Source organism: Mustela nigripes, chromosome 1 (assembly GCF_022355385.1).
Source record: "Mustela nigripes isolate SB6536 chromosome 1, MUSNIG.SB6536, whole genome shotgun sequence".
In the NCBI taxonomy this organism is placed as follows: domain Eukaryota; kingdom Metazoa; phylum Chordata; class Mammalia; order Carnivora; family Mustelidae; genus Mustela; species Mustela nigripes.
The window spans coordinates 29,924,888-29,948,076 of NC_081557.1; the positions used below are offsets into that span (position 1 = coordinate 29,924,888).

Sequence of the window (23,189 nt, forward strand, 5' to 3'; positions counted from 1 at the left end):
TTGTTTATTCTCTGTTACTATGAAGGATTTAAGACCTTAACTGAGGCAATGGTCTCTATTTTTTTTTTTAAGATTTGATTTATTTATTTGACAGACAGAGATCACAAGTAGGCAGAGAGGCAGGCAGAGAGAGAGAGAGAGAGAGGAGGAAGCAGGCTTCCCGCTAAGCAGATAGCTCGATGTGGGTCTCGATCCCAGGACCCTGGGATCATGACCTGAGCCGAAGGCAAAGGCTTTAACCCACTAAGCCCACCCAGGCACCCCAGTGGTCACTATTCTTAACAATAAGCAAATCAAATGGAAGTTTTAGGACCAATGTAAATTAACATAATGCTCTCCAAAGAATCTGGGCCCAGCAATTTTATCCCTTTATGAATAATTTCACAGTGAACCTTCTATATACATTGTCCTCCTCTTCGGTGTTATTTCCTCCTTGGTAAGTTGAAGTAGAGGCCAGTTTCTTTCTTTCTACTTTTTTTTTTCCTAGATTTTTAAAATTTATTTATTTTCCAGAGAGGGAGAGAGAACACAAGCAGTGGAAGCAGCATGTTTTCACTCTTTTTTATTTTTACTTTTTTTTTTTACTCATTAACTCAGTTCATTCATTTCAATTTTCTTGTTCGTTTTATTTAAAGCTGTTTTCAACATTATTTTAACCTGATTTTTTTCTCACCTTTTTCCTTCTCTATCAAAACTTAGGAAAAGTGTCAACTATCTCTTTCCTTCAAAAAGCGTCAAGCACCATACTGTCATTATGTGCTTATAATAATCATGAAAGAATATATGGGACTATTTGCGTGGCTCAGTCAGTTAAGGGTCCACACTTGATTCAGACTCAGGTCATGATCTCAGCGTCCTGGGACTGAGCCCCAGCTTGGTCTCTGAACTCAGTAGGGAGTCTGGTTGAGATTCTTTCCCTCTCTCTGTTTGTCACTGCCCTCTTCCAGCCCAGAGCGAATGTGCACAGCACATGCTCGCTCGCTCTCTCTCTCTGTATCTCTCTTTCGTTCCTCTTAAATAAATTTTTAAAAAGAAAGAAAAAAAGAATATATGCAGAAAAGAAATCTGAGCACTCAAAAAAAAAAAAAAAAACTGTCCAAAGGACTTAGTTCAATGCTACAACTTATTTAAAACAAAAAAATTATACACTGTAGACACTTTATTCTAATAAACTGCCATAAGGATCTATTTGGAAACAAAGATTTATTTAGTAAACCATTCCTGGCCAGATTTTTTTTTTCATCTCCTGATGACATAAATATTTCTGTGCTAAATTTGTAATCAATACATCAGACTAAACCAGTTTATACACAGTCCTTGTTTTGTATCAATACCATCAATTTCCATAACCTTCTAGTTAATTAGACTTACTGAAAGGATTATGTAATTTACGTAATCAGAGTACAAATAATATGTTGTCTAATTAAAATGCACCCCCTGTGTTTTGTTAACAGACATATTAATACGCCCATTGACAACAAAATACTAAAATTAAAATCTGTTCATTTCATAAATGAAATCCACTCCCTGAATGATTTTTGCCTGGGGATCTTTTACCTTTGGAGGCTTGTTAGCATCCATGCCCTCTCTGAATTTCTCCTGAACAGTTCCTGCAAGTTGACAGAGCAAGGCACCATTATCCAATTTTTCCATAAAAGTTTCTGCTGTAATCTCCTTCCCTGCAGTAACAAAGAGAAGCATTATAGAAACACAATCATTCCCCAGTGCAAATGTGACATTCCTGCCAGCATATTTGACACAGTTTTTATCACCAAAATTTCTATTTCAGTTCAGTTACAAATATTTAGGATGGGAACCCAAGGAAAACAATGGTTTCTTTAGAATTTTATGCTTTCCTTTGGCAGCAAGAATCTCAACATTTTATATTTTCATAACATAATTTCAACTGCATTAAAGTTTTATTTCATGGTAAAAGTGGCAAAATGATATCTACGTGAGAGTCCCAGCACTTGGCAATCAAGAGGACTAAAAAACAACCAGTCAATGAAACCCAGACAGTTTTGTCAATGATTGTACAATTTGACCTCTGATATTCATTTGGTTCTCATCCTCAATAGCCCGTTCAGTTACTCTGGGCAGCAAGGCAAAGACAAAAGCAGAACAGGCATTCTGTGTTTTGCTTATGTCTTTGGTTATAAGACACCAAAGCTCTCTTCTCTTTAATTTGAAATAGAGGAAGGTACATCAAAATTCAGCCACCACTGGCAACTGTACTAGCATGGCCAATGCATAAACCGCACTTCTAAGTTCTATTGAGTTTGTTTCCCTGATTAAGATATTACAGGTAGGTTCCTCAAAATATTGTAAATAGAACTACCCTATGACCCAGCAATTGCACTACTGGGTATTTACCCCAAAGATACAAACATAGTGATCCAAAGGGGCACGTGCACCCGAATGTTTATAGCAGCAATGTCTACAATAGCCAAACTATGGAAAGAACCTAGATGTCCATCAACAGATGAATGGATCAAGAAGATGTGGTATATATACACAATGGAATACTATGCAGCCATCAAAAGAAATGAAATCTTGTCATTTGCGACGACATGGATGGAACTAGAGGGTATCATGCTTAGCGAAATAAGTCAATCGGAGAAAGACAACTATCATATCATCTCCCTGATATGAGGAAGTGGAGATGCAACATGGGGGATTAAGGGGGTAGGAAAAGAATAAATGAAAGAAGATGAGATTGGGAGGGAGACAAACCATAAGTGACTCTTTTTTTTTTTTTTTTAAGATTTTATTTATTTATTTAACAGACAGAGATCACAAGCAGGCAGAGAGGCAGGCAGAGAGAGAGAGACAGGAGGAAGCAGGCTCCCCATGGAGCAGAGAGCCCGATGCGGGGCTCGATCCCAGGACTCTGGGATCATGACCCGAGCCGAAGGCAGAGGCTTTAACCCACTGAGCCACCCAGGCGCCCCCCATAAGTGACTCTTAATCTCACAAAACAAACTGAGGGTTGCTGGGGGGAGGGGGGTTGGGAGAAGGGGGTGGGATTATGGACATTGGGGAGGGTATGTGCTATGGTGAGTGCTGTGAAGTGTATAAACCTGGCGATTCACAGACCTGTACCCCTGGGGATAAAAATATATTATATGTTTATAAAAAATAAAAAATTTTAAAAAAAGATATTACAGGTAAAACCAATACAAGAGATAAACTCTCAAAGAAAGTCTACCTCTCTTACCATTCGTCTTCTTACTACCATCTTTGAACTATGGATTATCAGCTTCATCTCTGCTCTTCTCTCTTCTCCAAACCACTCAGCTTCTACTACTGCTCATTTGAACATTAGTCACAATTGTCTATCCCTGACATTTAACCAGTTAAAGGTTGTCTTCTTTCTTATATTCTCCCAAAACATATTTTGTTTCTCTTTTTTTCCCTTTACTTTTATAATGGCTTTATTGTGATATAATTCACCTGCCTTACAATTCACCCATTTGAAGTGTATAATTCAGTGGCTTTTAGTAGATTTGGAGTTGTGCAGTCATCACCACAAACAATTTCTGGACATTTTTATCAGCCCCAAAAGAAACCCTCTACCCTATACCTGTCACTCCTGATTCCTTTTTTCCATCAGCCTTATAAACAAACTAATTTTTTTCTTATATGCTTCTTAAATTCATTTCCTCCAAAGTTCTCTCCTTTTCCTGGTACTCTAATTTTCTAAGTTTTGGCATATTTTATTTTCCTGGCTTAATTTCCTATAACATATTAGTCACAAGTCCTGTAGATTCATGATTCTTTCTGTTTCTGGTACCATAATCTTAATAAAAATTTTCATGATTTGATACCTAAACCTCTAACAACAAAAACAACGGCTCTTCACTGTACCCTCAACTTCTCTCTCCAATACACATCATACTCATGGCTAAAATTATGATTGCTAAACACCAGCCTCATTGGGTCATTATTCTTCTTCATTGCATAGTCCCTAGTCTTCTCTGCCACCCAAAATATGAAATATAACCACTTGAACGTATCAAAAGACTGACCCTTATGCTTCTAATTCACCTTTCTAATTTAACATCCTTATACTCACCCCTGATTCTTGGTCTGCACCCTGGCTTCAGAGTTCCTCCAGCAAGACTTCCCAATCCTACTGCCGTGCCTTTCTTCCTGGCATGGCCCCTGCCTATTATGTCTTCCTCCCTTGTATCTACCTGACCAAGTTCTCTCTTTCCTTTAATCAGAAATCCAGAAAGAGGTTTTCCTAGTGGATACTGATCTCTTTTCTATGTGGTCGCACCCAAGGTCATCACTCATTTTGGCAACTTATCAAACCTCTTCTATTGCTAGTAATATGTTTTGTGTAAAGTTTTGTCTTCCTCAAACCTCCTTGGGACATATTGTGTCTGTGTGTCTGTGTGTCTGTGTGTATCTGTGTGTTCCTACAGACTTAAGTATGTTGTTATCTTGGTAGGCACCTAGAAAATGTGTTCAGTGAGCATGTAAAGTTACAAATGAAGAAATAAACTACTGGAAAACTTTGAGAAAATGTTGGGTACTATTTTTGGAAAAAGCAGTTAAGTTCAAGCAAAGAAAAAAAGTTTTAGACAGAGAATCTCATAGGATTAGCTTTTATCTTAAGAAAAAAATGCATGCAGCTCAAACCCATGAACGTTTAAGTATAATCCAACTGGAAAACAGATAAACTATTGGCTTAAAGTTCAACTTACAATACGTAATATATTTGGATTTCAAGAAATATCTGTTTGAAATTTTTTTTGACCGTTTTGGGGGGAAGGGCAGGTAAAGAAGGAAAGAAAATTACCTTTTTAAAAATGTTCTTTTTCCCCCACTGGATACTTCGCATTTGAGCCCCCAGTTAAGATAATGACTTCTGCAGGTGGTAAAACATAGTAGCTCTAACTACTCACCACAGAGGTAGCCTATACAAAACTACTATTATTTTTAAATTGTGTACAGCACAACTTAATTCAGGAATGAAAATAATATTTTCAGGATACAAAAAGTCAGCACAACAAAATTTGTATTATGCATTCACCATATTGGCCTGCATTCCCTAGTAAGAAAGTTATTTTGGAAATAAGTATGAAAAGTAAATATTGGAAATACTTTCAAAATTACCAATTAGATTTCAAGGTAAGAAAGGTAGATTTTACTTCAAATTGCTGAATGATTCCTTTATAAATTACTTATAAAATTCTCTATATTTGAAAAAGACCTTAGGTATTTGTATTCCATAATGTTCCATGGCAATTTAAAGATTCTATTCATAATGTTAAGTGACAAGATGATTACAATGAATTTGAAAGAACTTGTAAAGTATAAAAAGAAAAATGCCTTTCATTAAAAAGTTATTAGCAATTTACCAAAAGGTATGATTTTTGCTTTTTGCATTATACCTGACAATTTTTAGTTATTCTGATTTTTATGACTACTTGAAGAATTCACATTAAACATCTGTATCTAATGAAACATATATTAGGAGTCAGCTTTCAATTCTGTATATTTTATAGCTACAAAAGGTGGATTTTTTTTGCTAAAACAGACAGTGTTACATTAGAGTTGAAACATACTGACTCAAATGAAGGGAAAATGCAAGATGGAGAATGTTTTTTAACCTTCATATGTAACATATTTTCCATCCAAAGAATCATAAATTATTTTAAACATACTTTATAATTGTAAGAGATCAGTATAATTTTTATATAGAATTATATATTCTCACTCTTATTACATTAATATTACCAAAATTTTTTTTAAATCATTACATAAAGTTAACTCAATTTAACCATGACAAGTCCATTAGAGCAAGTTATATGAAGCACTAATTACAATTTCTTGAGTAAACATTATAAAAAGCTAAATATCTCTGTTAGGCAAAACCAGATCTTCTTTAATCAGAATTATGTAGCTCTTTGGACACATTAGATTAAAACCACTAGATGCAGTAGGATTCTAGAATTGTAGGACCACTTCTTCCCTAGCTCTGTCCTTCCATGTTATTGGTATGTTTCAGAAAACATAGGGCAACGACTAGACACAATTAAGTAATCATAGAGTACCAACTGACCCACACTGGAGTGTAAAGACTATTAACTTGAAGGTTAATCTAAAATAGCCTAGTCTAAGGGTGCTGGGGTGGCTCAGTTGGTTGAGCCTCTGACTCTTGATCTCAGCATAGGTCTTGATCTCAGGGTCGTGAGTTCAAGTCCTGTGCTGGGTTCCATGTTGGGCATGGAGCCTACTTAAAAAAAAAAAAAAAATCGCCCAGTCTAGTAGTAATATCTTTACTTCTTGAGTTAATAATTGTGGACTTTCATCTTCATATCACCAATTTAGTCACGATTGACAGCTTGCCAATAGACAAAGATCAGGGAATTTGGTTAAAGATTGTGGTTAGTCACTTTCTCATAAAATGTTGGGGCCCAATCATATGAAACAAAGATCTGCCTGAAATTTTTTGTCAAGTAACTAAATCAGCACACATGCTTATACACCTTATACACATCATTCCTCCCAGAAGTATGCACTTGCCATAATTTCCATAATGATTAACTATCAATCAGTAGTGTTTTAGACTGCATCCACCTGGAAAAAGAATTCTTCTTATCTTCTACTTTGCTGAGAAAGAAAGTTTTCCTCCCAGTAAGTTAAAGTACTAAACAGGTTCCTAAAGGTACAGTAACATCTAATAATGCTGTTTAACATTCGAGGTTTAACTGTATGCCAGGAGCTTTACATATATTCATGTTTTTAATCTCCTCACCAAAATCTGTGAAGTGGGTGCCATTATGGTACCCATTATACAGATGATGAAACTGAGGTATTAGATTAAGTAATTTGTTTAAAATTACTCAGTAAATCTGGATCTTTAACCCATGATATCTAGGTTTAGAGCCTAATGCTCTTAGCCACTATGCTTGGCTACTTAAACAAATACTTGCTAAATACACCAATGACTGTTTTCTATGATAAAGTAGTCTCCCTAATTCTGTGGTCTTTTTCTTTGTAGAACTCCAACGAAACCTTTCTGAAACAACAACAAAAACCACTTGGGGATAAAGATACTGTTGCTAAAGACTGAAGAGCAGTCCACTGTGTACATCAGAGAATGGCTGAAGAAGTCATTCAGGATACTTTGATGGGAGTCCTGATTCCCTGCAGAAGAAAACTGGTGCATATTATCTCTTAAGCTGATGCAGACAGGACCCAACTCTACTGCAGACTCAAGTGCCCTTCGCGATCCCAGTATATTTCTCTAATTGGAGAACTCAAAGCAACTCATCTGCTGTCTTAACTTAGATTATTCAGGGTTTTGAAGATAGGGAGATAGAAAATAATTCATTATATCCAGAAGCCCTAGATCAATACCTGCTCTCTCCTGATTCAAAGTATCTATCTGGCATTAATGTCAAGAAAAGACAAAGCTGTTTCTGTTGGAAGAGTTGGGTTAAAAATAAAAAAAAGGAATTATCATCTCTGAAAGGTGTCAATTTGTGAACATAAATTTGATGCTTTAAACTTTTGAAATAGCATAAGATATCATCATTCCTAAGGAATTTTTATTGTCTATATCAATTTTTATCATCTATATCTATATTGTCTATATTGAGAATTCGGTTGGCTAAGGATCTGGTAAATGGCTTTAGGAAAAAGAAGTAAGAAAAGTTGTTCTGAACTTATTAGAAAGCAGTTGCATTGGACAGCAGCAACTCCAGTAAACAGGCGCTTAACTGGTTAATGTTGAAATATGATTAATTTAAAAAAAAACAGAAATTTTTGAAATACTATTTATTGATTATATTAAGCATATCACAAATGGATTTTCTTTTCTGTGCATATGGAAAAGTCAGACAAAGGGTAAATCACCATAATATCAATTACCATGTTGCATTTCTAAATTTAAGTGAAATCAATTGAACATTAAGTAATTTGTAATATATTTTATGATTTACTCAAAGTCCATATATCCAAATTCATATATACTTACATTCTAAACATCTATAATCTTTAAAAACAATGTCAATTCCTTTGATGCTTAGTAACTAAAATCTTTTCTCAAAAATATATTGCCATATGGTTCACATAGTGTTATTCAGCAAATACTAATTGAAAATAAAGGTAGACCATTATTTTCAAATGTTAAAGAAACAACAGGTGAAATAAACAATTTGAGATCATTTACATTAGTATATTCATTTCAAAGTCAAGTCAACAACAATCTTCAATACTCCATCAGTAACCATGAAGTTCATAATGTGTCTCATGATGGACTATATAATCTGGGACTGTTAATTTAAGAACATGCCATTTTTTCAAAATAACAATTAAATGTCTCCCCAAGACTTATTTGTATAATCATTTGATACTCAAATATGTCCTAAGGACACAGTTAAATAATAAATGGGCAATAGCCTTCATGAACAAAAATAACAAAACAGAAGACTGAAAATAAAGTAGAAATGTATACATTTAATGTAGCAGGGGACAATGGCCAGAGAAATGTTTCTTAGGTAGCAATAAAGGGGTCTTTGGGATTCATTTGTTGTCTTTTCTGAAAGTTGGTCATAAAATGCACCATGGTTCTAGCCACCAGAAAACGTACTTGGACTAGAAAGACTATTTTCAACAAGATTAGTAGATATCTCCAAGGATATGTGAGTAGACAGTAAACATTATGTGATGATCTTCTCATGAATCAAGTATGTATGTTATTTCATAGACAAATCCCAACTATCATAACTATTTATTCATCTTAACTAGTTAATTTATCACAACATAGCTGGAATTTAATATTCTAATATATGAATTTTAATTTAAAAAATTGCCATTGTTGCCTTAATTCTATACCTAAGAATGTAAAATGGTGTTTATTATTGTTACTGATTAAACATATAGCACCTGAAAATTATGTATTATACCTCCATATATGGCATGAATGTGAATATTGGTCTATGAACTAATGAAATAATTTCTTCTCTATCAAACATTTTTATCTATCAAAAAAATCTGAATACACATTGAGTGTTCCTTAAGAAACTACATCTTCCAGTTGACATTTTATGTATAGGACCAGAAATACATGAATTTAGAAAACCATTAATACTCCTTTTAAAAGACATAAAAGGAAAAAAGTTATATTCCAATCAAGTATTACTAAAAAGAGACAGAAAGCCATTCCACAAGTAGGTCCACATCATTACCTAATTAAAAGCTTTAATTTAGTATATAAATTTCTACTATCCAAAAAATGCAGATACTTTACATAGAGACAGTATCAACATTGAAACTATTTTCAAAACATCTCTAACTTTCAAGTAGATGAAAAACAAGACTTGAAAGAGAGCTACACAATGTACATTTGCAAATATTTAAAGTGATAAAATGGTCAATAATAAATAATTTAAAAATTTACTTTCATGGTTCCATTTCTAAATTATGTGTATTCTAAAAGTATCTATTATGTATAATAAAAATATCTACTCTCATAACCATACATTTTTTTCTTCCCTTCCTTATTTTCACCATTCTAGTACATAGTGTATTTTCTTAACTCCCTATGTTTTACCACTTTAAAATAATCTCAAGTTATTGGTCTACTTTCTAAGTTGCCATGAGGATATTCACTTGAAAGCTATTATCTATCTACTTTTATGAATTTAAGTCAATGCAAGGTTGTACTTGACTATATCTTGAAGATTCCTTTTCTGAGAAAAATTCACAAGCCATCAGTTGCATTTTTGTCACCAACTACCAGCATCAAAAAAAAAAAAAAAATTATTCTTCTTACTCTTTAAAAGAAAGAGTATTCACTTATGTAAATTACTTGCTCCTTGTTTATGCATATTGATGATCTCAAACTGGGTCTGAAGAGATGGATTTCTTGGAAACCTAAACTTTTGGAACTGGAAAGGACATTAGAGATCATCCACTCCAAGTCCTTCATTTTATGTTTGAGGACACAGAGCCCAAAAAAGATAGCTGAGTGACTCTGGGCAAATTTCCTACTGAGTGGCAAAGCCAGAATCAGAAGCCAGGTCTCCTGACACCCAGTTAGGAGCCAGGTCTCCTGGCTTTTGGTCCAAGGATCTTTCCATTACACACACACACTGACTCTCTATTCTTTGAGGATGTCCTGGGCTGCTTACCCTGATCAAACTGCTCTGTAAATGATCACATTCACCAACTGAAATGCCTTTGATGACAAGTTATAGGACACTGGAACATGCCTACACAATCAGGGTATACTCTAATCACAATCTTTCCCACAATCTCAAAGGCTCCTCCTTGATCATACAATAAATTATAAAGCTCCTTAACACTGTCTTCAAAGCAATATGCAACCAGCCCCCAAACATCACATGAAATCCTGCCCCCTCTTGATCACTGCTGTTATTACCAGTCTTCATTAAGTTTCAAGGTACCAAACTCCTTCCTATCTCAGCATATGACATTCCTTCCACTTGGGCTCTTCTCCCATGCTTTGTCCGGCTAGCTATTAATTATTCTTCAGTTTTCAATTAAATATAAGATTTTTTAAAAGGGATCCCCCCCACCCCAAACCCTCTGATGTTTTAATCCATTCTTATTTCCTTCTTTTTACATTCTTATTGCAACCTATATCTTTTAAAGTTTAAAACAAGTCCAGTTAGGGGCATCTGGGTGGCTCAGTCGTTAAGCATCTGCCTTCAGCTCAGGTCATGATCCCAGGGTCCTGGGATTGAGCCTCACATCGGGCTCCCTGCTCAGTGCGGAGCCTGCTTCTCTCTCCCCCACTCCCTCTGCTTGTATTATTTTTCTCGCTGTGTCTCTACCAAATAAATAAATAAAATCTTTTTAAAAAATAAAATAAAAAAACAAGTCTAATTAGTGAATTATTTATTCACTTCCTTATTTAAAATGTTTCTTTTTCAATCTATCCCAAGCCCTATAAGAACTGGTACTGTATTCGCAATCACTATTTTACTCTCCAGTACTTAGCGGACTGTGTCTGAAACAGTTAATTGAAATAGTTAGTACTTACCAGCCAGTTAATTATAATGTGCTAGATCTTGTTCTAGAGCTGGGGATCTCATTCAAATTTCAAACAATGAGGTTGCTATTAGTATTATACTTGTTTTACGGATAACAACACTGAGGCACATTGCGTTACGACGCCTAGTATAAGAGGGGTAACGGTAGAAGTGAGATTTGAATTCAAGTGTTCTAATTCCAGAGTCCATTTTTTTTTGAAGATTTTATTTATTTATTTGACAGATCAGAAGTAGGCAGAGAGGCAGGCAGAGAGAGAGAAGGAAGCAGGCTCCCCGCTGAGCAGATAGCCCGATGTGGGGCTCCATCCCAGGACCCCGGGATCATGACCTGAGCCAAAAGCAGAGGCTTTAACCCACTGAGCCACCCAGGTGTCCCACCAGAGTCCATTTTTTAAACGAATATATTATGTTGCAGCATGCTCAAACGTTTGTTGAATATACAAACTTACCCGCACAATCAAATTAACAGTATCACTGAACTCTGTAAATGGAATAACAATGAAGAACTGTATAGTATTTACAATATGCCCAGCACTGAGATACACCTAATGTAATCACTTAGCCCCACAGCAACCCTACAAAGGAGACACTAACATTATTTCCACTTTACAGAAAAGGAGACTGAGGCCCCGACAGGTCAAGTAACTTGCCCAAGGTCATATTGCTAGTAAGTGGCAGATCTGGGTTCATACACAGCAGGAGGTCTATTTCATGTCTGTATTTGTAACTCCCACTCTATGCTGCTGTACTTGCGGTAGAACACAGCTGAAGACAGCTCAAAGTTCATAATAAATTACTCACATACATAACAAACATTAGTGAAACCTCGAGAGACAAAAAAATAAAAAATGAAATAAAAAAGGAGAGGAAGAGGAAAAAAAATCCATCTGTCTAGACAAATTTGACTCCCTGTATGTGATGAAGATAAAAGCTCCTCCTTTTTTAAAAAAAAGATTTTATTTATTTATCAGAGAGAGGGAGAGAGAGAGAGCATAGGCAGGCAGAATGGCAGGCAGAGGCAGAGGGAGAAGCAGGCTCCCTGCCAAGCAAGGAGCTCGATGTGGGACTCGATCCCAGGACGCTGGGATCATGACCTGAGCCGAAAGCAACTGCTTAACCAACTGAGCCACCCAGGTGTCCCAAAAGCTCCTCCTTTATACAGATGTCTTACTAAGAGGGGTAGCCCCTTCCTTCTAGCGGATATAGTGCCATAGCATAGTGCAGGGTCTTCCCGGGAATGTCTTCTGCATTTCTGTCCTTACCCTATGGCAGGAACCCTGCACAGCCATAGGCAGTAGCTTTGGCTGCACTACACAGAGTCGTCAAAATGGTGTACACACTGTGGAAAAAGGAGACATCTACCCTCACAATGAAGGCTTAAAAAAATGTCACGGGGGCACCTGGGTGGCTCAGTGGGTTAAGCCTCTGCCTTTGGCTCAGGTCATGATCCCAGGGTTCTAGGATCGAGCCCCGCATCAGGCTTTCTGCTCAGCAGGGAGTCTGCTTCCCCCTCTCTCTCTGCCTACTTGTGATCTCTCTCTCTCTCTCTGTCAAATAAATAAATAAAATCTTTAAAAAAAAAAATGCAGTGGCCACACAAAATGCCAGAGCCGTGGTGAGCAAAGGGAACATCTTGCTGAAATGTGCCAAAATCTTGCCAAATCTTGTTAAAACCTTGCTAGGACTTTAGATAAACAGGGTGCTCCTCACTAAGCTCCTTAGTTCCATCAGCTAGAAAGTGGGGAGAAAAAAAATACTTGCCTTGAAGGAGTTTTTAAATAAGAAAATGATGCTAGTGAAATCCTTTCTGCAAATAATAAAGCACCATATAAATTCTATGTTTACTCAATATTCAAATCTTCTATCTTATATGTCCATAAGGGTCTTTCCCTCAGGTTTTCATCCTGTTCTCTGGGAAAATCTACTAATGAAAACAGCACTGCTCTAGATGATGATTCTTTAAATGCATGACTCCATTTTGCACAGGGTTGAAATTATATCCTATGAATATGCTGGCACTATAGAAATGGAAAAAAAAAAAGAAAGAAAGAAAGAAAGAAAGAAAAGAAAAAGAAAGAAAGAAAAAGAGGCAGCCTTAATGTGAAGTAGCATGTTTCTCAGAGACAGCTTTTGGAAGAGTACTTAAAAACAAAAGTGAAATGAGAAGAAAAATTTCAGTTCAAGGTTGGGGGACTCCAGTTAGCTCTTTTAGACAGAGGATAGATGTTTTTGTTCTCAAGCCTGGGCATTCAGCAATTTCAGAAGGTGCGCTACAAAAGTAGGGCAAAGAAATCTAGTTTTAGAAGTCTGATTTCACAGGCTGTGGCCTGTGTACAATGTCAAAAGAATAGGCCAAAGTGGTCAGCTGCATGAAAGAGAAATCCAAGATCAATCAGATCAGCATATAGATGAAACAAGCGATTTGGCCACACATTTCCACCTTTCAGTGCATGACACTGGAATTGCTAAGCACAGTTCTTGTGAGAGATATTGAGAAAATCCTTTAAATTTTCCACATTCTTCAGGTTTCCCAGACATAAAATCCAAATAATGAAATCTTTCTTCCCAAGTTGCTGTCACATGCCTAGGTGAAGGACATGACATGAAGGGGGAAAAAAAAAACCCTGTTATCTTTGCTCCCCAAATGAGATCTTATAACCTTACCTAATAGATTGGTTAACCACAAGGCCAGATCTTCTTTCATCGGTAGCAAATTAGCCTCATGTCTGCTGGCCAGCCATTGGCTATACTGATGCATATCAGACAGGCCGGGTCCACTGCGCACTTTTGGGCTCAGAGCAGTGCACATTATTTATGCACTCGTAAAACCTGTTTTGGAAACAAAAGAGCAGTTGCTTTTTATATAGACGTCTCTTGTTAAAATCTTCCTGCCAAGGACATAGGAAGGAACCAGGTCCATGGACGTTTTGATGACAGGTCAGGTTATTAATTATTAAACCCCATGAGACACTGTTTGCTTTTTCTGTACGGCCTATCCCTTTTGACCAACCACCTGGTAGGGAACAGCAGCAATCTGAGGTCAAATAGAAAAATCAAACACTAAGCTCATGTAAAACATCACACTGGAAAAAGCTTCTAAGGCAAGAAATTCCACTTATTCAAAAGTAACAAAAAGGGCTTGATTAAAATTTTAGTATCCAAATTATAAACTCCCAACATTTGGGTTAATGTCTGAACCAATTAATTTTCCATAGAATTTTTAGTACTGAGTACAAGCAATGACATAATTTGCACTATTTACTGTGAACCTAGGGCCACTACTTTTCTTTTTTTTTTTTTAAGATTTTACTGATTTATTTGACAGAGAAATAGAGAGCACAAGTACGCAGAGCTGCAGGCAGAGGGAGAGGGAGGAGCAGACTCACCACCTGATGAGGGGCTGGATCCCAGGACTCTGGGATCATGACCTGAGCGGAAGGCAGAGGCTTAACTGACTGAGCCACCCATGCACCCCTACTCTTTTTTTTTTTAATTTAAATTTTTTTTTAATTTTTAAAAGATTTTGTTATGTTTTTAACTTCTTTTCAGTGTTCCAGAATTCATTGTTTATGCACCACACCCAGGGCTCCATGCAATACGTGCTTTTCATAATACCCAACACCAGGCTCACCCAAACTCCCATCCCCCGCCCCTCCAAAACCCTCAGATTGTTTTTCAGAGGCACCCCTACTCTTAAAACTATTACCTAGAAGATTAAGCAGAGCACTTGGTTCTTTGCATATGGGTAAGCTATCATGGACTCATAGTTTAGTGAACTGGTGGGGAGAAAGGAAAGGAAATGCTTTCAAAGAATACCTACTTATTCCCATCTTAGAATTAATGAAAAAAATAAACAACTACAACACCAAAAAATAAAATAAAATAAAATAAAAAACAAGAGAGGATAAGTGACTTAAGCAAGAACATATATACTAGATCATGACAGAGTCAGGCTTGATCCTGGGTCTTCATACTCTAAGACCAATATTCTTTCCAGAATGATATATTTTACAAAACAGATTCATCAAGAACCCATACTATAACACAAGAATTACACACAATCCTAATAAATACTGCCATAAGATTTTCTTTTATCTTACTTTTTCTTCCCACTTTATACATTTTACAGACTAGTTTTGCTTGCAGTCATCTTTAGAGTAGAAGTAATGAAATGTCTTAAGTCTATAAAATAAAAGATGATTTCATTAACCCAACCACCTTATAGATGGCACAGTCCCCTGCGTGGGTTATAGAAAGGATGTTTGAATATATACTTGGTCTTGAATGTAGCACTTTGCATGCATCATTTATAGGACCTAAGACTACAGGAGTAATATTAAAGTCACTAAGGTAAACAAACTCATCAGTTTAACAATGTGTAGGACTGTATTCTGTATACAAATAGTGCATATGAAATAACCAAGTATAGTATGACTAATGAAAATGAAAATATTTGCACCTGGCAAGGAGCACGGTAGATATAATGGGGCTTTCAGCTATATTTCAAGATTTATGGTATTTTAAATTTACCAACATAAATTGTATATACTTCTGTCAGTTTTATTCTTTACGTAATATTTGTTTCTACTTATTATACTCTAATTCTCTTAGCATAGGTTAATTTTTTGCCTTTTGAGTCTGCTTTTGGGAAAAAAAAATAAGACAACATTATTTGTTCAGAAAATTGCAAGATGTGACAGTTTCCCAAACATTTTGGTGTAATATTAGAAAAGACTGGTAACATGAGTCAATACCTAAAAAGTGTCATAAATGTATAATCTTAAAACATAGGCAATTTCATTTCCAAAACAATGATGCTTTCGAATAACTTTTTGAAAAAATATCAATAATTATCTTTAAAAACATTTTTTATAAATCTGTATATATCTAATTATCTAAAGTGAACCAGTGCAAAAGTGAAAGATTTTTAGTACATTTTGTTGTAGGTTACTAAATCATCATTACAGGAGCCAGAATGTCATCATTGCCTATTTTTTTGCAGTCAATCATCATATTTTTCATATCATGTCCTGAAGCTTTGTCCAAACCCTGTGATTAAATACCAGAAATCTAAAAATTTTTGCTCCAGTTCTTTTAAAAATAGGTCCAGTCCCAGGAAAACAAGACATCTCCCTGTGGCTGGTTAGGATTCCTATAGGCTAGCTAGTCTCAGAAACAAACATTTAAGTAATAATACATTTAAGCACATGATTCATACATTTCAATAACTAATTGAAATCTTAAAAGGGTTACCTCCAAAATGCCTTTCTTCTCAAGACACAATCTCTCCCACTACTTTCCTGAAAGTGAGATGTGGTAGTTCAGTAACTTTACCTACATCCTATTATGTGCTCTGCAAACTTCCATTTAAGCACCAGAATCCTACTTTGCACTGTAAAAGCAAGAAGACACCTCAGATACTTAAGCTCATTGTCTAGCAAAGAATTCATCAAGGGATAGTTTACAGTAAGCTAATGGCATGTAACAGTTTCAATGAGCCAGAGGGACACAATCCTTCCCCTCAGTTCTTCCAACAGTGAAGTTTTTCTTTTCCTTGACAGTGGCACATTTATTTCTCATGTAGTGTGTCCTGTATTTTGCCAGAAATGTAATTCAAACTATCTTCTGATCTTTATAGATGATTAGTAAGAAAAACAATCAGAGTAATTAGGCAAATTTTGTTATGCTGCTTTGGACATAATCAAAATTATATACAAAGGGAAAAAATAATAAGATTATATTTCCCCAGGAAGCAAAAGTGGGAGAAAGAAGGTTTAGTGGTTAATTAGCAGGTGATAGAAGTTAGACAATTAAACACATGCCAAATACAGGGACCTAGAGTCACTGTCATAGACAGGGCCTCTTCTGTTTACGTGCCTTGGGAAAAAATCAGGATTTCAACCCAAGTTCCACTGATCCATTTTTCATATTTCAAATCACCGTCAAACCTAGCATGACTTTGTGGTTTAGCTGAAAGTCACTGCCTGAAAGTCTTCAATTTAAATATGGCAGAGACATGAGTAAGAAACATGGAAATGAATCCAGCTAGGATCAAAATCTGGAGTGTGGAAGAATTATCCTATGGTGAAGTAGTTTCTAACAGAAATGATTAAACATGAATAACATTAATATTCATTAAGCATGAATAACAATCAAATAAATTTGTATTACTCAGACAAAAGATCAGTACAAGATTGTAACCTTTTTAGAATTTTCAGCATTAACCAAGTGGATGAGTTGAATTAGGTCACAAAGAACAAACTATAACAGAAAGATCATTTCTGGTCCTTTGAATTATCCAAAAGTTTTCAAAAACCAAAAGAGATGCCAAGGAGTAGCTTTTAAAAATGGGAAATAAAATGATTAAGGATCTATTAGAATTGAAGAAAAAATGTTAGGTTTGGGGGAAAGAAAAACATTTTATATATCTAAATACTGAAAGATATGACCATGAAAGTTCATATAATCTAAATATTTTAAAAGCTTGATAAATGACTTTGATAAGTACTAAGCAAAGCCAATTGTTTTGGAGACAGAAGGACTGAAATGCTTCTACGACCCTCTGAACTATGGCTTCTCCACGCTGTATGGGTCTCTCTAAAAACGAATAACTCAACCCTCGGGATTTGGAATTCAGAAAAATAAAACTTAAAGGGAAAAACATGCAGAAACTTAATACGGAAATCTTCAAAGAATGTGTGTGTGTGTATTATTTTTTCTTTCTTTCCATAGTAGAACTGATTCTGGAATAACCATTATGAATATGATGAGACTGAACTAGCCCAGGGGAAGAAGAAAAAAAATTAATGACTCCATAAGTAAAATATCACATGTTTAAAGACTGTTTAGTCTGTTGCTCCAGAATCCCGGTTGAAGACATCATAGTTTTGACTCTGAAAAAAAAGTATGCTTTCACGCCACCTAGAGGTGTGCTTTGATTACAATCAAGATGGTTTCCAGTCTCTCTCTAGACTTTGCTGACATGTTATCAAAAATGTACCGCATGGAAAATAAATGGAAAGAAAGAAAAAGAGTAAAATTATAAATATTATATCACTACTGTCTACTATGAGATCCACTGAGAAGCCTGCTTAATGGATAGAATATTAAATTGGGAATCAGAAGTGGTGGGGTCAAATATTTCTACTACCTAGCTATTTAATAGCTGTTCTATTCCAGTAGGATGAATTTTTCTTTGTACTGGAGTTCTCCAGCGTGTAAAATGGAGGCTAATACCTCAAATATAATTGTGAAGATTAAGTATTTGTTCTACTTTTTGGTTTATATTTTATACCCTGTAATAGCTAAACCCAAATCATCCTCATAGAAAATGTACCAAAATAAAACTACTATTGACATATTTTAAAAAGAAAGTTCTGTAACAAAATAGAAATATTTTATTGAACTATAAATCACTAAAAAAAGTCAAAAAAGGAGAAATGAAAACAAGTGTTAAGTAAAACTATAATTAATGGAAAATCCAAAGTTTTCTTCATATTGACGCGAATGAAACCCCAAGCGATGAAGGAAATGTTAAGCTCTAAAATGAGATGTTTACATGTGTTTTAAAAGTAAAGTTTGGTAACAAATTATACCTCATTTTTGACACCAGTTAAAGATAGGGGAACGCCGTACCTTCAAAGTAAATGAGAAAGGATGTCACTACACAACCCCCTACCCAACACACACACACACACACACACACACACACACATACACACACACAGACTCCTTAATAGTAGCCATTTAAAACAGAAAGCTAATGAACCCGAAGTCAAGGGCCCCATCCTTAAAGGTCAATTTTGTTCTGATCTATAGCACCGACCTCATCCTTATTCAATTCTGTGTGTTATGAATGTGAAACAATGAAGAAAGAAAATTTATAGGCCAATAACACCATTTTAAAAAATTAAACTAACAAAGAACACCACACGCCAAACACCCTTTCAAAATTTGGAAGGATAAAATGCTATCTTTCAAATGAAATTCAAAGAACCAATAACCAAGGACTACTCTAGATGGCTTTTCCATCATTCTGAGTTCTTTCATCCTTTGTGATTTATTTTGGCTAACCAATAACATCTCTACAAAGCTACCTATTCTCAACCAATGTCATGAATGCCAAATCTTATCCTAAGGCCCTAATTAGAAAATAAAAACTAACATTTAATCAGAAAGATTATTCTAGATCTTTAAAGTGGACCTACAGGTTGACTAAGAGGCACAACTTGTCCACAAATTAAAAAAAAAAAAAAAAAAGCACCAAGAATAATGGCAAATGACACTCATTATCAATTTTTCTAAGTCTGTAGTAAAATCTTTAAACTCAAAAGGGCCTTAGAAGATATGGCAGTCAAATTCCTGATTCTATTTTTTTAATGATTTTATTTATTTATTTATTTGTCAGAGAGAGAGAGCACACAAGCAGGTAAAACAGAAGGCAGAGGCAGAAGCAGGACCCTGCTAAGCAAGGAGCCTGATATGGGGCTCAATTCCAGGACCCTTAGATCATACATAACCTGAGCCGAAGGCAGACGCTTAACTGACTGAGCCACCCAGGCGTCCCAAATTCCTTGTTTTTAATAAGAGACTAGAGGCCTAAGATATTTTGCCCAAAGTAACAAGGTTATTTACTCACAGAGTCATTAAAAATATCCTACTCAACTTTCCTGGCCTCCAATTTAGAATAATGCTATTTTCCCCCAGAAAATCTTTCTCTTCTTGCAGCCCCGTGATGATTTGTCTTGAACTAAATGATGGTATAATTGTAATAATTCCTTCTCAAATCATGACCCAAAAGTTAACACTGAGTGGGGATTGAGTCTTATATTTTCATGGCATTTTCTTTCACGTTTTTAAAATCCTACTAATTCATTCTTCCAAAGGATTTAGCACTGGTTTTTGGACCCCTACCAGATTAACTTGAAACACAATTTGAATAGAAAACCATCTGAAAGTCATGAATCAATTAGGCTAAGGACTTACCTCAAAATTTCATCTAAGTTGATTAAGTGAACCTTAATTCATGAGAACATTTTGGGGGTTTTGATGTTGTTTATGATACAAAGATTTCTGTTTTACTTAACTATAATGCGGTTGAGAGCTAGCAGAGTTCTACACCATCTTGAATATGTATCTGTTGCATATAGTCTCATATAAGGAGAGAACAGTAGTAAAAATCCAACTGACCCTGAAAACATTTAGGACAGAAAAACTACACAAGCCTTACTCATTTTGACAGCAGGTATTTTCTCCCTTCTCTCCAGTCTTTTCTTAAGTCTAAAAACACTAAGTGGAAAATCTTGATTGTTGCTAGGAAAAAATGAAAAGAAATAGTGGGATCCTGTTTGTGCCTCTGTATCAAAACCACAAAGATACCAAGAGAGCCTTACCATCAGCTGCAGTTTTAAAAAAAAAACTTGGCAAAGAAATCGTCAGAGCCTCATTGTTTTCAACCAAGGTAACTTTGGCCTTCCAAAGTCTCCAAAAGTCAATAATACAGACTTGCAGCCTTGAATCAAAATTCTAAAATTACACATAAGGTACTTGGAATTAATCTAAGACATGCTATTTCATCTATCATACCTGTAAGCTGAAGCTTTAACTAAGATTTCTTACCAAGATTCTAGAAAACTCAGTGGCAATCACATGACCTTTTTGCACCGGGTGAAAGAAATTGTGCCATATGACTGTATCTCCAGTAAAGCACAGTCCGTCCACACCACAAATGCAGGGCGTTTAGCACTAAAGTGAAGAAATAAGCCCAAAGTTTAGTTAGCACACAGGCTGAAATTCAAGCTACCTTCCCCTTCCAGAGCCCATCCAGGCAGCCTTGTGAGAAGGCCCTTATGTGCTTGCAAAGGCTGTCTTGTCTGTCCCATGCCTCAGACATCTGTCCCTTACCTTCTCTTAGGCGGTCAGAACCAGGACGCCCATGTTGGAGAAGGCCACCACAGCCACCACCCCCTCCTCCGCAGTTAGGGGGGAGCATTCCTCGAGAAGGAACCCATTGATCGATTTCAAAGGCCGGGCTAACTAGACCCCAGCTGCAGCTAATCAGCCTCCCCGCGTCTAAGAGGTTGGGGGAAGGAAGCAAGGAACCACAAGGGCTCCTTCCCAGCCTGGCGTCTGCGAACCTCCGCGCTAGGTGAGGGGGAAAGGTGGACTTCCCCCGCCTGGCTGGCACATCCGACTTGTCTGAGCCTTTATTTTAACACTAGGAGGCCAAATGGGTGTTCCTGTGCACATGCAGATCTTATTCCCCCCCCCCCCCCACAAAAGATCTCCTATAAACAACTGACTTAGCTTTGTTTGGAGAGGGTGCTTGGGGAGAGGGAGGAGTTTACAAGAGGGACGGTAAAGTCTTGCAGACTCTTAACTAGAAGTGGATGAAGGGAAAGGAGCTTGAGAGAATGAAGATGAAGAAAGCGGGAAAGGAAAGGCTTTGATTTCAGAAAAGGTTAACGGGAGGGAAGTACTGCACAGCCCACCCCCACCCCAATTGTACTGGAATGTCGAAGAAAACAGAGTCTGTTAACCCCTGCTTTTGCTCCCTCTCTAGTCAAGACGGTAAAAACTTCGGAGGACTGGGCTAGGTTAGGCAATTCACCTTCCTGGGCTGACAGAAGTTAATTTTGCTGCGATACCTAATGCCTCCAAAGCAAAGTTGGCTCCTCGGGGCTCCCCCACACTGTTTAGGATTCCAAAACCCTGCTCTTCGGATGAAAAGAACAATACCACTATGCAAAATCTTCCCAAAGGGGGTTGATTCATTCGTTTGTTTATTCACGTTAAAAAAAAAAAAAAAAAAAAAAGTCAAATTCTGTGAAACTCATCAGTCGAAAACAGAGAGGATCTCCCCAAATCCTAAGGGTCGTGTTCTTTGCTCCCATCCCGGGCTCCTCCACTCTCGTAGAGCATTCAGGATCAATCCGGGAAGACCGCCCCGGCTCGGCCCCCCTCTCCCCAGACACCGACCACGCCGAGCATGCATCACAGAGACCCCCGCGCACGAACGCCCAAGTGTGCGTTTCGAATCCATGCGCTAATTACAAGTCCTCACTTCCGTCCCTGGTTGGCTGAGCCGCCCCAGCGGGCTCTCGGTGCGGCAGTCATTTGGGCTGTTCCACCACAGGGATGAGGAACACACGGTCGCGTCCAGGGCACACGAGTCACCCACTGCAGTGCCCACCCACGGAGCGCCGCAGCCGGTCCAGCGGTCTGCGGCTCCTCGCCGGTCCCAGCCGCGCCCCCGAGGTCACCCGACCGAGCGCCCCTCCCCCGCCGCCCCCCGCGCACCCGCAGGCAGGGCTCCCGCTGCCCCGGAGGCTGAGCGCGCGCTGCGGCTGCGGCTGCGGCGACGCTGGCGGGAACCCCGGGCTGGCGGCCCGCCTCGCTCACCCCGCGTCTGGAGCTGGCTGCCGGCGGCTCTCAGAGGCGCGGGGGCTCCCGGCTCGGCTCCCGCAGCGTCTCGGGGCCGGCCCCCTCCCGGCGCAGGTCCTGCAGCAGCCGCGCTCCGCACCCCAGCAGCCCGGCGGCAGCGGCAGCAGCTTCAGCCGCACTGCCCCTCTTCATACTTCTCTGATGGCTCCTCTCGGTGCTGTTTGGGAAAACGATTTTTCCCCCCTGCCAGAAACAGATTTCCTACATTTCATCAGTCCACATAGACCGAGCGGAAGTAAAATGCTTACTTTTTCTGGTGGACGGCAAACGCAATTGACACTGATTTACTCTTCAAATGGGGAGAGATTGTATTACAAGCCCTTGGCAGCAGTTCCGAGGTTGGGGCCAAGCTCCAGCCCCCTTGTCCCCCAAACACTAACCTAAGAGAGAAAGGGGCGGGGGGGTTGCAGTGGGGAGGGAATCATATTTAACTCCAGGGTTTTAACGGAGTCAATGGCTTTAGCACAATATTAAAATTGGGTGTTGGAAAAGTTTTGCTCTCCTGGCCAGTGATTTTGCAGACTCAGAGGCATGAGCTTTCCAGTAACTTCGGTCGCTCTTCGTTCCAAATTGAACAATTTGATTTCTTACAATTCTTTTTAAACATTAGGTTTTAGAAGAAACAGCACTCACGGCTGTTTTCGCTTTGCAAAAGGAAATACAATTCCACCCTTCCTTCTCTCAGCTAAAGCTCAGCTTTATGTTGAATGT

The 23,189-nt window shown here is 37.6% G+C and overlaps 1 protein-coding gene across 4 annotated transcripts in view; it reads right to left on the reverse strand.

Annotated features, from left to right (window-relative positions):
• Positions 1–22,685, reverse strand: part of GAS2 (growth arrest specific 2) — a 127,950-nt gene extending 105,265 nt beyond the window's left edge. The window contains exons 1-4 of one of the 4 annotated variants that reach the window (XM_059388567.1): positions 20,940–21,237; positions 20,655–20,780; positions 13,701–13,865; positions 1,558–1,679 (exon numbers count right to left, since the gene is read on the reverse strand). In XM_059388567.1, coding sequence (XP_059244550.1) covers positions 1,558–1,679; positions 13,701–13,845 — 267 coding nt within the window. In that variant the 5' untranslated portion in view covers positions 13,846–13,865; positions 20,655–20,780; positions 20,940–21,237. Of the gene's footprint in view, positions 1–1,557; positions 1,680–13,700; positions 13,866–20,654; positions 20,781–20,939; positions 21,240–22,436 lie in introns of those variants that run through there. The other 3 variants (XM_059388577.1, XM_059388558.1, XM_059388549.1) reach the window with 3 other exon arrangements.
• Positions 22,686–23,189: the final 504 nt, after the last annotated feature.